The sequence below is a fragment of the Pan troglodytes genome, chromosome 3 (genome assembly GCF_028858775.2).
Source record: "Pan troglodytes isolate AG18354 chromosome 3, NHGRI_mPanTro3-v2.0_pri, whole genome shotgun sequence".
In the NCBI taxonomy this organism is placed as follows: domain Eukaryota; kingdom Metazoa; phylum Chordata; class Mammalia; order Primates; family Hominidae; genus Pan; species Pan troglodytes.
Window position 1 is genome coordinate 13,927,405 of NC_072401.2, and position 15,608 is coordinate 13,943,012.

The 15,608-nt window shown below is 36.0% G+C and overlaps 1 protein-coding gene across 4 annotated transcripts in view; it reads right to left on the reverse strand.

Moving 5' to 3' along the window:
- RAB28 (RAB28, member RAS oncogene family) overlaps positions 1–15,608 on the reverse strand; it is a 117,954-nt gene that overhangs the window by 88,459 nt on the left and 13,887 nt on the right. For all 4 annotated transcript variants that reach the window (XR_010156469.1, XM_063809403.1, XM_016951340.4 and 1 more), the window contains exon 4: positions 5,552–5,681. Coding sequence is in view for 3 of the 4 variants with exons in the window: in XM_063809403.1 (XP_063665473.1) it covers positions 5,552–5,681 (130 nt within the window). In the remaining variant the exon portion in view is untranslated. The remainder of the gene's footprint in view (positions 1–5,551; positions 5,682–15,608) is intronic.

Genomic DNA, 15,608 nt, shown 5'->3' on the forward strand with positions numbered 1-15,608 from the left:
AGGCAGGGGATGCAGACACACAGATGCTCGGTCAGCCTGGGGCTGTGTCTGCCAGAAGTCACCCAATGGGCTGTTTCTCAGGACCTGGGCACAGACACATAGCCACTCTACCAGCCTGAGGGTATGTAAGCCACTCAGTGGTTCAAGGATCTCTCCTGCTCAGGGGAAGGTACATGGCAGTTTGGCTGGCTCAAGGGCAGGTTTGCCCTGGGGAGGACTGCCAGACTTTTCCTCTTACTTGAGTGTGGGCAGTGGGGATTGGTTTCCCTGCTGTGCAGGACCAGAGTCACAGCCGATCATGGGCCCAGGCTCTGAGCAGCTGAGGCTGTGGTGTTCAGCCACACATTTGGGCTTGGTGGAATGAAGATGGAATCCCAGTGCTGGAGAGGTCCAAAGGCTACTGATCCCCAGAAGAGTGCACACTCCAGAGGTGGCTCTCGTCTCAAGATGGCACCATGATGCAGCAGCTTGACTCACAAGGCGTGGGTGAGGAGTGAGGAATGCACATCTTGTGCTAGTAATCCGGAGCAAGGCAGCTGTGTGAATTCCTAGGATCTCTCCAAACTAGAGTCAGGACTGGCAAGAACTGTGGGATTCTCCTGCAGTAAGGAATGTAGATGTTTGTGGTGGCAATGGGGACTAGTAGGAAGCTTCTGCTTACCTTTTCCCCACAAGGGGAAGTCTCTCCTGTCTCTGGACCAATTTGATCTGGACAGGGGAGATGGAGCTGCAGAGGCTGGGTGTCTCCACACTGCCCTTCTGGACTTCCGATCACCAAGTGCCAGGTGTCTCTATTCACTCATCTTGCTAAAGCCATCTTGCTAAAGTCCATAAGTGTATTTATTAATCTCAACAACCAGACACAGCAAAACAAAGAAATTTTTTTTAAATTTGAAGATGGCAGAGAATAAGATTAAGATCTAGGTTGGCAGGTTCCCATCACTCCTTAAAGACTCTCTTTGTCTCAACCTTTCAGCAAATTTACAATGGCTAGCTTAATACACATAGCAGATTCTCAAAAATGTTCAATGAAAGAATGGCCCTACCCAACACATAATATAAAACTATCAATCTCTGGTGGGGTGGGGTAGGGGAGAACAGAAATAAGATGGTAATAAGGAAATTCTCTAATAAACATTTTCTCCAGGAAAGTTTCACAGAACATGAATTTTAGCTCTACTAATTTGCAATTTGTGATAAATCAAGTTGAAGCTATCTATGCTCAGTACTTTTAGAAGGGCATTATGGTTAATAAACTAATTCATAGTTACTGGGCACTTACTATGCAAAAGACCACAAGCACAGTGCTTTTCACACAATATCTCATTTAATCTTTAAATCAGCTTTATCCAACATAAACTATTACCCTGATTTCCGGATGCAGGAAACTGAGGCATAAAAACGTAAAGTAACTTGTATGATGTCACACTGCTCTTGAATGAAGAAATTGGGCTTGTAAGCAGTCTGTCTAAATCCAAAGCTCTATGACCTCATTATTTCATTTAGTACTTAAATAGTAAAACAAAATAACACTAATTAGCATCTGATAGCCTTTAAAAATAGAACACAGAATAATTCATTGTAATAACTGTACATTTTTAAGAATTATATATTGAAATAGTTAACGTACTAGTTGCCATTCTTTCATTTCATTAAAAGAAATCTCTTCCTCTATTTGCCATTTCATTAACCTACTCTAGTTACTCTGGTTAGTTAACCATAAAATTTAACTTTTAATAAAAATAAGTCCATAATCAGAATATCCTCTATCCTCAGCCCAAATTTCTGAAGGTTTAATATATTTTAATAAAAAGCGAATAATCCTGTAACTTGTACAGAAATGTGCATTCACCCTCTCTTTTTCTCTCCCTCCTTCTACTAACTTTAACTAAAAGCTGGCTACTGCTACCAGTATTTCCACGGCCTACACATTTCTTTTCAACATATGCATTCTATCTAAGTTGTAAAGAAAGGGACACAATGATAAATTTTAAAACCACATTTAGGAAGAAGACCACCATGTTTATGTAATGAGTATAATAATCCAGCTTCACATGTCTTTCCATCACATCTCTTGCTTTGCCTTTAACCAATGTGAAAAATCTTTGTTAATTGTATTGCTTTTTAATATAATTATATCCCTCCCAAAAGAAAATAAGTACATACTATTATACCATACCAATATAACATTAATTTGGAAATAGAAATTAAAATATATTCAGGAGACTTAGGGTTAAAGCCCTAATAGGCTTAACTGCAGAAGGATCTTTCATTACATGATCACATGAAATTGGGCCAGTGACAGATTATGTAGTAAATAATATTCAGGAAAATATTTATCTATAATCTCTTTATCTTACATATATAACATTCTGTGTGACTGCATACACTAATATATAATCTCATACTGAAAGACTGTATTATAAATACATACAAAGGGGTTATAGCTATGCCAAAAGTAAAAGAAAAAAAAAACCTCTTGTCTTTTATGCTATTAAATCTCCAACATAACACTGTATTAATTTCTTGCATAAATTCAAATAACTTGTACAAATATTTGTTTTTAAAACATGGGCATGCCACCACCAGTCCAGTCCAATAGCCCATCTACTCTAACAGCCTGTCTTTGACAGTGACCAATGATGGATGCCTCACAGAATAGCATACATATAACATAATGTATATAATTATGTACCACTACACATTATCCCTAGTGGTAGTTAGATTATATCCTGAAAAAAATTAAAACAAATCATAACGCCTCTCCCACAAACACTCTATAATTTCTCATTAGGTAATGCAAAACCTCCAATAAAGCACATACTTAACCATAATATAAGCCAACGCTTTGTATGACAACTAAAATGAAAAGCTGAACCCAGAAAGAGAACGTAAGCTCATCAAAACATGATTTGTCAAAGGGGGATTTTCAATGAACTGAAAAGCATCTGATTCACTCAATTAAAAAGAATCATTTGCAAAACAGATGAGCAAAATGTAACTAAAGCTTTTAAAAAAGCAAACTACAATTTCTACCCAAGCCATAACATTTTATGATATGTAATACCATTTTCCAGAGTGTATGATAGTATGATAATGCCTGTATTTTTAACTCCTCAGAGAAATGACATTCACACCTGTGTCATCATGGTTTTAAATTAAGCTTGAACTTATTAAATGCTCATCTAGTGTGCAAAGCCACATAATGCAGAAATCTTGGTTTGGTCTTTCAGGAAGCACTGCTTCCTAAACAATTACAGAGAAAAAAAAAATGTACTACATTTTTAAAGACCTTTGGAAAAGATAATTCTCTTGGTAATGTATGTAGGTATTGATTTAACAACTCTTGTTGTCAGGAAATAATACCTGACCTAAATCTTCCATGGTAAAATCTGAAATCATTTTCTCTTTTTCTGACCTCAAATAAGTTAGAAAACAATGAATCATATAATATTTCACATACATTCATGTGTTGCATAACAATGTTTCTATCAACAACGGGCTACATATATGATGGTGGTCCCATAAGATTATAATGGAGCTTTTATACCGTATTTTTACTGTACCTTTTCTATGCTTAGACACATAAATACTCACCATTGTGTTATAACTGCCTACAGTATGGTAACATGCTATACAAGTTTGTAGCCTAGGAGCAATAGGCTGTGCCATATAGCTTAGGTGTGTAGTTGGCCATACCATATAGGTTTGTGTAAATACACTCTATGTGATGGTAAATATTAAGTGTCAACTTGATTGGCGTGAAGGATGCAAAGTATTGTTCCTGCATGTGTCAGTGAGGGTGTTGCCAAAGGAGATTAACATTCGAGTCAGTGGACTGGGAGAGGCAGACTCACCCTCAATCTGGGTGGGCACTCTCTAATCAACTGCCAGTATGGCTAGAATAAAACAGATTTGCTGAGTCTTCCAGCCCCCATCTTTTTCCTGTGCTGGATGCTTCCTGCCCTCGAACATGAAACTCCAAGTTCTGTGGCTTTTGGACTGTTGGACTTACACTGGTGGTTTGCCAGCAGCTCTCAGGTCTTCAGCCACAGACTGAAGGCTGCACTGTTGGCTTCCCTACTTTTAAGGTTTTGGGACTCGGACTGATCCACTACTGGTTTCCTTGCACTTCAACTTGCAGATGGCCTATCGTGGGACTTTACCTTGTGATCATGTGAGTCAATTCTCCTTAATAAACTCCCTTTCATATATACATCTATCCTATTAGTTCTGCCCCTCTACAGAACCCTAATATATACTCTATAACGTTCACACAATGAAACTGTCTAACAATACACTTCTTAGAACATATCCTGTTGTTAAACAACACATGACTATATTTGAAAACCTTTATTAATGTCTCTTTTTCTAAGTCACTGCATTGCAGAACTAGGAACCAAAAACCAGTCATGTACTGAGTTCAGTTTTATAATTTTTCTCTGCTATCTATCATTTGAGACAGGTCTCACAATTACTAACAAACCCGTAATTTTTACCAAGAACCACTCTTCTCCCTAGTACACTCTTTCTCAAAAAAAAAAAAATTATATTTCACACAAAAAACAAAAATTTAGAAGAGGAAGTTTATAAGAGACAGAAGCAAGAAACAATGCATATAAAATTCCAATGTAGACACTTCTTTCTTCCCTAAAATAGGAGATCATTTAATGAAATGCATCGCTCAAAACCTCTGGGACAAAGCTGAAACTGCAATGCAATATCATAAAATCTGCAGATGTGTTGCTGTTCTTCATAATCCATGCTGCTTTCCTAGACCACAGGAAGCCAAAACACACACTGTCAGAACTAAACTTACCTTCACAGGAATTGACCAAAGCAGCGGAGCAGTTATAATAGACCACGCATCAAAACAGTTATTGAAAAGATTGTACACACTCTTAGGAATTTTCTACTCAAATAATTTGCTCACTCCAGAAAAGCTGTTTCCAAATATCAAATATTTCTTTGTAGGAATTAAAACTACAGGATAGGCAAATGTCTCAATAAGTCCTCTGTTTGGGCTGCCATAACAAATGGCATAAACTATGGCCTAAACCACAAACATTATTTCTCAAACTTCGGTAACTAAAGTCCAAGATCAAGGTACTGACGGATTCAGTATCCAGTGAGGGCATTCTTCCTGGTTCGCAGACAGCCACCTTCTTGCCTATCCTCACATGGCAGAGAGAATTATCTCTCTCATGTCTCTTATGAAGGCATTAATCCCATTCTCTTTTTTAATTAATTAGAGACAAGGGTCTCACTATGTTGGCCAGGTTTGTCCCAAACTCCTGGCCTCAAGCAATCCCCCTGCCTTGGCCTCCCAAAGTGCTGGGACTACAAGCACTAGCCACTGCGCCCTGCCAGATGTCATTCTTAAGGGCTCCACTCTCATGACCTAATTACCTCCCAAAACCCCACCTCCAGACACCATCATTTTGGGGATTAGGTCTTTGACATATAAATTGAGGGTGGTGGGGGGACACAAACATTCTGTCCACAACAGCAAGTAAACTGTACCATACATAAACAAGCAGTAATAACTTACTTTTATTGCCTACCAAGGCAACCAGTGGCTGAGTTTCTGACTCCTCGCTCACTTTCTTCACCACAGTATACCAATCTTCTAAATTCTCAAAGCTTTGATAATTTGTAATATCATATACCAAGAGGACTCCCTGTCACAAAAGAGTTACAAAATATCTGTAATGTATTATTTGGTGAAAAAATCTTAATGAATACTTGAGTAATGCTTCAGATATGTCAAAATGGGTATAAAAATACAAATGTGTAGTGTTTTATATATAAACTTCCATTTAAATTGCTTACTAGCAGATTGATAATACTGAATGTTTTCATTCAAGATAAATCCAGCAACTAAGATGCAATGCAAGCTAAAACATAATTTTATCAAAATTGTAAGTGGTCTTCCAATAAGATATCTGGAATATGCTTGGTAAGTTACAGTAAATATAAGAAAATGATATCAAAGAAGTAGAAAAGGCTACAACATCTACAATCCTACCTCTCACTTTCATGAGGTCAAGCATTTAAACCTTTCAATAAATAATCATCTGCTGCTACTCTTTTTAAATATTTTCAAAAACAGAGATTCCACGATATCCCTTGATAGACAATTTAAGTGTTTAACACAATTTTCTTTAAATGAAATGTCGATTTCCTCTTTTAGTCCACTGTGCATTTGGAGAACTTGAGAGTATCTTTCTTAAACTAACCCTTCATATACTTGAGGAGAGTTAAGTAACTCCTTTACCATCTCCTTTCCAGAGTAAACAAACTCAGTTCCTTAAACTTGCCTCGAAGGGCCTATTTTTCTATCCCTTTAATCAGAGTTGTTGATTCTTCCCAGGACACACTACATATAGTTTTTTGACATCCTCTTTAAAATAAGCAATGTAAAACTGGACGTAATACTGTACTAAGAGTCTCAGCAATGCCAAATACAACAGAAGGATTGCTTCCTGCCTCTTATATATCATATTCCTTTTAATTTATCTCATTATTTTGTGTGGGAAGGAGAAGTATATATGCACACAGAAATAACTACCACATTCTTGATTCTCATCCAGTTTGTGGTCAAACACTTAATACAAAGCTCTACATACAGTATAAGCCCGGACCCTAATGGCATTTATGTCGACTTCTTAGGTTGTAACAGTAGTAATCAACTACTTTTGTGCACCTATTGTACACCAGACACACGTCAAGGTCTCCTCATTAATCCTCACACCAATCATGAAAGGCTGGTATTATTATTCCCATTTTAAACAATAAACAGAGGTTAAAATAACCAAGGTCATACTGATAGGTAAGTGATGGAGCCAGGATTTGAACCAAAGACTAAATAATTAAAAACATTTGTCTGTCAACTAAACTCCAAGCATTGTGCTGGATTCCTACAGATTTAAGTTCCAAACCATAAGGAAGTCACAGTCTTGCAGCAAAACTAAACACACAAACAAGTATAGAACACAGTAGTCATAACTAGTGAGACACTGGTAAATATTAATCAATTGGCTTGGGGTTCAGGGCCCAGCAGGGGTGACAGTTTGCCATAATCTTTGCCAATTTTCATGGTGTAAATGCTAGCCTGCGGTCATTTTTAAGCTATCAATGTGATACCACTGAACAGAGTTGGGGAGGTCACCATTATAAAACATTTCCACCATATAGATACAGCAGATGTAAACAACCTCAAGAACACAGATAACAGAAATACATAGTAAAATAATTAGTGATAGAGATTAGGTATATAATACCTTTGTTTTAATATAATGTGTGACTTTATACATAATTTTTCATTGTAAAAGTTTTTAATAACTGGCTCACAAAAACTGCTAAAAATTTAACAATTAACTCTCTGAAGCTAGAGCAAGCCAGCCCTAGCATACTTCTGTTATGACCTTCCAGGATTATTATTCTCGTTTATTAAACCATATTGGCCCCCAAGTTACCTAGCTTCTCCAGGTCTCAGGTTTCTTATCTCTAAAATTCGATATTTGAGTTAGATGGTCTCTAAGATCCCTTTCGCTTTAAATATTCTATAGTATGCAAAATCACTCGTCTGGTTCATTTTGGTCACTTGAACATCTGTCTGTCTTCCAAGACGCTTTGAAATAATGCCCAACACAGAATTATCTAAAACAAAGAGTATCTCACTTTCTTATTAAGAATAAAGCCCCAGAACTGATATCTGAAGAAGATTAATCTTCAATCTACTGGCCCCACCTCCAACTGCCACGGGTGATATATTATTTGTTGAAAAGAGCTCTACACTGGAACTCAGGTTGCTGTTGGATTCCAGTCCTGGCCCCATCTATTGATCTTGGGCAACATTTGTTACCTCACTTTTAAAATACCTGATATGCCTACATTATAAAGTGAAATAATAAAAGTACTTATTTTAAAATTAACATACCACATGCAATTGTAGATTTTTTTTGTTATCATACTAAGTGAACAAGAATCACATTTTCATGGCAACTTTGAGGTAGGTTTTAAACTCACAAATAAAGCCTAGGCCTATGCCTCTTAAGACTTTTTGAACCCTTCTGATTAATACATGAAAACCTTTATCCCAACATGGGACAACACCTGAATATGGTAAAATATATGCAAATAAAACATGGCCACCATCTACTGATAATCAGTACAGGATGAGAGATATGGAACAAACATTAAAAACTGTTGTTCTAGACCACAAATTGGTAAACTATGGCCCATGGGTCAAATCTGGCCCACACTGTGTATCTGTAGATAAACTTTTACTGAAATATAGTCACAATCATTTGTTTAAGTATTATCAATGGCTGCTTTTGTGCTACAACTGCAGAGCTGAGTGGCTACAACAGAGACAACATGGCCTGCAAAGCACAAAATATTTACTATCTAGCTCTTTTCAGGAAAAATCTGCCAATCTCTGGTCTAGACAAATGTGTCCCAACATTTTTCAGTTGGTGATTCCTAGAAATCTTCCACGATTCACAAAAAATATAGAAGGATAAACTCCTGTTCACTCACCTAGCTATCTAGCAACACAAACATCTCCCTGTTCATATTATCAGTACCATTTATAATGTAAAAACTATTATTTTTCCTTGTTCTTGCCATCATAATTAGTACCACTGTGGTGAAATTCTGAGACGAAAAAGTGAGAAAACTAAAAATATTAAAATATAAAAGGAATTATAGGACCTTCACTTTCAGCTCTGACATGTAAAAAAAAACCATGAAAGTCATCACTCCTGACCTTACAATAAGAAAAAGGCAGAACAAACTGAAAAATCAGTGACTTTTCTTGGACTGATCAGAAAACTGATATTGCAAGGCAAATCATCACCCTGAAATCTGGAGAGACAAACAAATCCAAAAAGTTACAGCCAAGATCTGCCTACCTGGAGTAGCAGCCACTAGAAACAGTAATGATAATTTTGACGAACTGCTGGAGGCTGACTGAGGTTTAGCTTAAGAGTGAGGAACTCCTAGGGGCCCCCTCAGTCTTAGGGGCTACCTCCACACTTGCATGGATATACCACCAGATTCCAGATATCCCACCAGATTATCAGTAAAGAGCCAAGAAAGATCCTCTCAAGGCTCTGGCATGAAGAGAGGAAAAAAGTAACCATTGTGAAATATGCCCAGAGCATTATCCATAAAAAAGGCATACTCTGCAGAATAAATGGCTTAATCAGAACATTGTATTCCATCTGGAAAGGGAAGTTCCCAACTCCAGCCCCCTGTAGCCGGTCTGTCTCATCTAACTGGGAGGAGCAAAGAAACACTAGTGAAGGTCACAGTCCCGAAATACAAGCCCACTAAAGACTAAAACTTTATCATAAGAATATAGTATGCTTCTCCTCCCCCATACTTAACCACAACACCACCAGGGCACCAATATCTGAAAGAGCTGCAAGACAGATTTCACCTAAAGAGTTCTTGGAGACACCAAAAAAGACTGTGAGGCAAAAACAAGGATGCTAGAGGAATCAATGCCTCTGGCACCCACAGCTAAAGTAAACACTAAATGCAGCACAGTGTAAAGCCTCACACTAAAATTCTATTTACCTGAATCTTATTACTCAGTATATCATGTCCAGCTTTCAATACAAAATTACAAGGAATTTCAAAAGGTAATTTGAAGAAAGAAAGCAAGCATCAGAACAAGACTCAGATATGAAACAGATTTTGTAATTACTAGACAGGCAATTTTAAGTAACTATGACTAATATGTTGAGGGTTCTAAAGGAAAAAGAAAACAACATGCAAGCACAGATAGGGATAATAAAACAAGGGATAATAAAAACAAAATGCTAGATATCAAAAACACTATAACAGAAATAAAGAATGCCATTGTTGGGTACATTGCTGGACACGGCATAGGAAAAAAACTCACTGAGCTTAAAGACAGGATAATAGAAACTTCTACAACTGAAATGCAAAAAGAAAAAAACAACGAATAAAACAGAACATTAAAGAACAGCGGGACAGTCCCAAGTGGTACATCATACGCATAGCTGAAATATCAGAAGAAGAGAGAATCAAGTTTAGGAAGTATTTGAAGTAACAGTCACTAAGAAACTGCCAAAATTAATTAGACACCAAACCACATATTTAAGAATCTCGGAGAACACCAATTTGGATAAATACCAAAAACTCTATACCTAGGCATATATTCAAATTGCTCAAAAGAAAAAAAAACAGAGAAATCTTGAAAGAAGCTAGAAGAATAGGGAAAATATCCTATCTATAAATGAAAAAGCATAAAAATTACAGAGAATACCTCATCAGAAACCATGCAAATAAGAAGAGAACAAAGTGAAATTTTAAAGTACTGACAGAAAATTAAAAAAAAAAAACTACCTAGAATTCTATACCCATAAAAATTATCATAAGTAAAGGAGAAATAAAGGTCTTCTCAGAAAAACAAAAACTGAGAGCATTCATTGTCAGCAAACCTGCTCTGAAGGAAATATTAAAAGAGGTTATTCAGGGAGAAGGAAAATGATACGGGTCAGAAACTAAACTCTACATAGGAAAAAAATGAGTACCATGAAAAAGCTCAAATAACCAAGGCAATCATGAACACACACACACACACACACACACACACACACACACACACAGCTGCAGGCATCATACTACTTGATTTGAAACTATACTACAAAGCTATAGTAATTACAACAGCATGGTACTGGCAAAAAATAGACACATTAACCAACAGAACATAATTAGAGAGTCCAGAAATGAGCCATACATGTACAGTCAATTGATTTTTCAACAACAGAGCCAGAAATACACAATGGAAAAAGGATAGCCTCTTCAATAAATGGTTTTGGGAAAACTAGATATCCACATGCAGAACAAAATTGGACCCTTATCTCACAACATATACAAAAACCAACTCGAAATTGATTAACGATTTCAAAGTAAGAACAGAAACTACAAAATTACTACAAGAAAATGTATGGAGGAAAACTACAAAATATTGGTATGGGCAATAATTTTTTGAATTTGACTCCAAAACCACAGACAACAAAAGCAATAAGCAAAGGGGAAAACTAAAAAGCTTCTGTGCAGCAAAGGAGGAAAAAATTAACAGTGTGCAGAGACAACCTACAAATTAAAATATTTTCAAGTCATACATCTAATAAGGGGTTAACATCCAAAATATACGAGGAACTCAAACAACTCCAAAGCAAAACAAAAAACTAAATTTAAAAATTGGCAAGAGACCCGTAAAGACATTACTCAGAAGACAAATGGCTAACAGATATATTTTTTTAAATGCTGAACATCATCAGAGAAATGCAAATTAAAAGCAAAATAAATTACCCTCTTATACCTGTCAGAATGGCTATTATCAAAAAGATGAAAGATAACAAGTATCAGTGAGGATATAGAGAAAAGGGACCTCTGTACACTCTCAGTGAAAATGTAAATAAGAATGCCATTATGGGAAACTGTATGGAGGTTCCTCAAAAAAACTAAGAATATGATCCAGCAATCCTACTTCTGTGTATTTACCCAAAGATTTGAAATCAGTTTGTCAAAGAGGTTTTTGCACTCCCATGTTTGTTGCAGCACTGTCACAATAGCCAAGCTATGTACTCAACCTAAGTGTCCATCAACAGATGAATGGATAAAGAAAATGATGTATATATGCATAACGGAATACCATAAACCTAAAAAAAGGAAAAGTATCTCGTTTGCAACAGCATGAATGGAATTGGAAAACATTAAGCTAAGTGAAATGAGCCAGGCACAAAAAGACAAATGTTGCATGTTCTCACTTATGTGAAATCTGAAGTAATCATACTCACAGAAGTAGGGAATAGACTGGTGGTTGCAGAGGCTAGGGGTTGGGGGAAATGGGGAAATAGTCAAAGGGTACAAAATCTCAGGAGATATAAAGATTTTTTTTGAGAACTATTGCACAGTGTGGTTAAAACAGTTAATAATTATTATATATCACACATTTCAAAATTGCTAAAAGACTAAATTTCAAATGTTCTCAACATAAAAAAGTTATAAGTACTTGAGATAATGAATATGCTAATTGGCTTGAATTAATTATTTCACATTGTATTCATAAATCATAACATCACTCTGTACTCCATAAATATAACCGATTATAAACTTCCAGTTTACAATAAAATTTAACATTTTTTAAATAAAATCATATAGAATGAAAAAAAAAGTGAGTATCAGAAAAGGAAAAAATGAAGATAACATAATATCAATTATTTTTATTGTTAATTGATATAAAATACAACTGTTTAAAGTAGTAATAATGCACTGGATGATTATGGCATATAGATAAGTGAGATGAATGACAGCCATGCCATAAGGGACAAAAAGGATGAACTGAGAATATTCTGAGGGACTTGCACTACACATGAAGCAATACAGTGTCATTTAACACTAAATTTAGTTAAAAATGTATATTGCAAACTCTAGAACAATCACTAAAAAAATTCTGAAGTATGATTGATATGCTAAAACGGGAGAGAAAATACTCAAAACCAGAGAAAGCAGAAAAAGAGGGGATAAGAAACAAAGAACATGTGCAAAGAATAGAAAACAAACATGACAGATGTTAACCCAGCTATATTAATAAACACTTTGTATGTGAATTTAATACACAAATTAAAAGACATATTGTCAAAGGAGATGAGAAAACAAGACTTGACTGTATATTGCCTACGGAAAACTGACCTTACATATAAAGACACAAACAGGTTAATAGTAAAGGGATAGAAAAATAGCATGAAAACATTAATGAAAAGAAAGCTGGAGTAGCTATATAATTTGAGACAAAGCAGACTTCAGAATAAGGAAAATTATCAAGTTTAAAGACTGGCATAATAAGTCAGTCCTCCAAGAAGACATAACAATCCTCTCTATATATGCACCTAATAAGAGGGCATCAAAATATATGAGGCCAAAACTGACAGAACTGCAAGGAGTTCCAAATCTGCAGATCCCCCTAGAGTTGAAGACTTTTTTCATTAAGCAAACAGAAAATCAGTAAGGGTACAGTTGATCTGAACAACACTAACAATCAACTTCATCTAATTAACATTTATAGACTACGGTATTCATTAGAATACGTACTATTCCCTAGCTCTCATGGTACATTCACCAAGATAAACTACATTCTGGGCCATAAAATATACCTTAATATGTTTGTAAAAACAGAAATCACACAAACCACATTCTCAAACTATAACCAGAAATCAGTAACAGTAAAATAGCTTTAAAAACTCAAAGTATGTGAAGATTAAACAACATATTCTAAATAACACAAGCATCAAAGAAGTCTCAAAAATAATTTTAAAATAGTTTGAACCAAAAAAAAAACATATGCAACCTACCAAAACTTGTGGAATACAGCAAAAGCAGTGCTTAGGGAAAGTGTTTAGCATTGAATGCATATATTAGAAAAGCAAAAAAATCAATAATCTAAGCTTCCACTGTAGGAAACTAGAGGAAGAAGAGTAATTTCAGTCTAAAGCGAGTAGAAGAAAGTAATTAAAAATTAGGGAAGAAATCACTGAAATTAAAGAAGAAAACAACAGAGAAAATCAACAAAGCCAAAAGCTGTTTTTTTTAAAAAAAAAAAGATCAATAAAACTGACAAACCTCTAGTCACGCTAACCAAAAACAAAGGGAGGGAGAGAGAAGACACATATTAACAACATTAATTAATATGGGTTTTCACTACCGATCCCATAGACATTAAAAAGATAATATAAACAACTTTGTGACCACAAATTTGACAATATAAATAAAATGGACCAAATCTTTAAAAGACACACATTACCAAAACTATTGACTCTCAGGGCCTCTACTCACCAGCCTCAAAGCCAGACCTCTAAGTACTCACCTCTTCAGGAGCCATAATACAAGCATCCTCAAATCCCTAAGTTTCTGACCACGTCAATCAACCCAGAACTCTTCTGACCCCTTCCAGAAAACTACTGGAATCTTCCAAGCCACAAGAAAGTAAAACTTCCTCAAACATGGAATATATCTTGCAATCTACTTGGGAACTCCTGGATCTAATTTTCTTGGCAATCTTATGGTCATCTAAATCCATCACCATGTCTCATGTCCCAGATAACTTTTGTTATCAACCACGTATCTGACATTTATCTCTCTCCTATGTCTTCATGTCTTCATTCCCATACCATCCTTTCCTTCCACTTCTCAATTTACGTTCCAGCTGCTGTTCTTCTTCCCAAATCTTTTACATGACCTTTGGAAATCAGATTTCAAGTTTAATAAATCCCTCTTCAACAATAGTTTCCTTCATTTTATGCCTTAACTGCCTTCCTCCAACTTCAGTTCCAAGAAAATACTACCATCCGTAGTATTTTGTAAACTTCAAGATTTTTAGTAAGTATTATATAATGTTAGTTTATATAGTACTTTGTTTTCATCTATTTCACTTACTACCATATCTAATAAGCATGATGAGTGAGTAAATCAAATGGATACCATTTTCAAGGTAATAATCGACAGCAATTTTCTTTTTTAAGAGATGGGGTCTTGCTCTGTTCCCCAGGCTGGAACGCAGTCATGGCTCACTGCAGCCTCAAACTCCTGGGCTCAAATAATCCTCCCATCTCAGCCTCTCTAGTAGCTAGGACTACAGGCGTGTACCACAGTGCCCAGCTAATTTTTTAAATTTTTTTGTAGAGAAAGGGTCTCACTATGTTGCTGAGGCTGGTCTCATACTCCTAACTTCAAGCAATTGTCCTACCTTGGCCCTCTAAAGCACTGGGATTACAGGAATGACCCAATGGCCTGGACTTGACAGAAGTTTTGAAAGAACAAACACTGGTGCCTACCAAGTAACAGTCTTGTAAAGCATTGCATAGATAATAGTTCTTCAGTGTAACACGTGCTAAACACAGTACACACACTATTTAACCTTCTCAAAAAATGAAAGGTTCTCCCATTCCCAAAATGCAGGTTATTTGTTTTCTCTCTAATACACAAGACAAATAATCTGCTTTAGTTATTTAGTTACATATAGAAATGAATTAAATCATACAGATTATATAATAGCCATAACAACATAGATCTTGCTTTATAAGTATAACCCGTAAGAAACACTAACACAAAGAAAGTCTACAAACATAATCAGTTATAAGTTGGCAAATATCCAACTAAAAAACTTACAGTAAAAGAGAGCAGAAGGTCTTGGAGAGTCCAGTTTTGAGATGCACTCTCTCCATAGCTGTCATGTAGGCACCAAATCCTTTCGTTGGTACTTAAAAAGTAGGCTCATCTGTGTGGGGCCACTGGCACACAATAGTAGTTATGTTCTACCTCACAAGTGACTACACTTCATTGAGTTTATGCTCAGTGGGTCAGTGTTTGCAAACCACTTAGATTCCAGGACAGAAAGAGCTACAAAAATGAAACATCCAGTCCTTCTCTGAGGTTTGTTATTAGCCTCTGTTAGCCACAGGTTACAGGGCACTAAACACTATGTACTGTGTGTTTGCTCCTAACCACTATGAAAAATCCCCTATAACATCTTTCTAAAGACTCCTAGAAATTTTTAAGTTAATTTA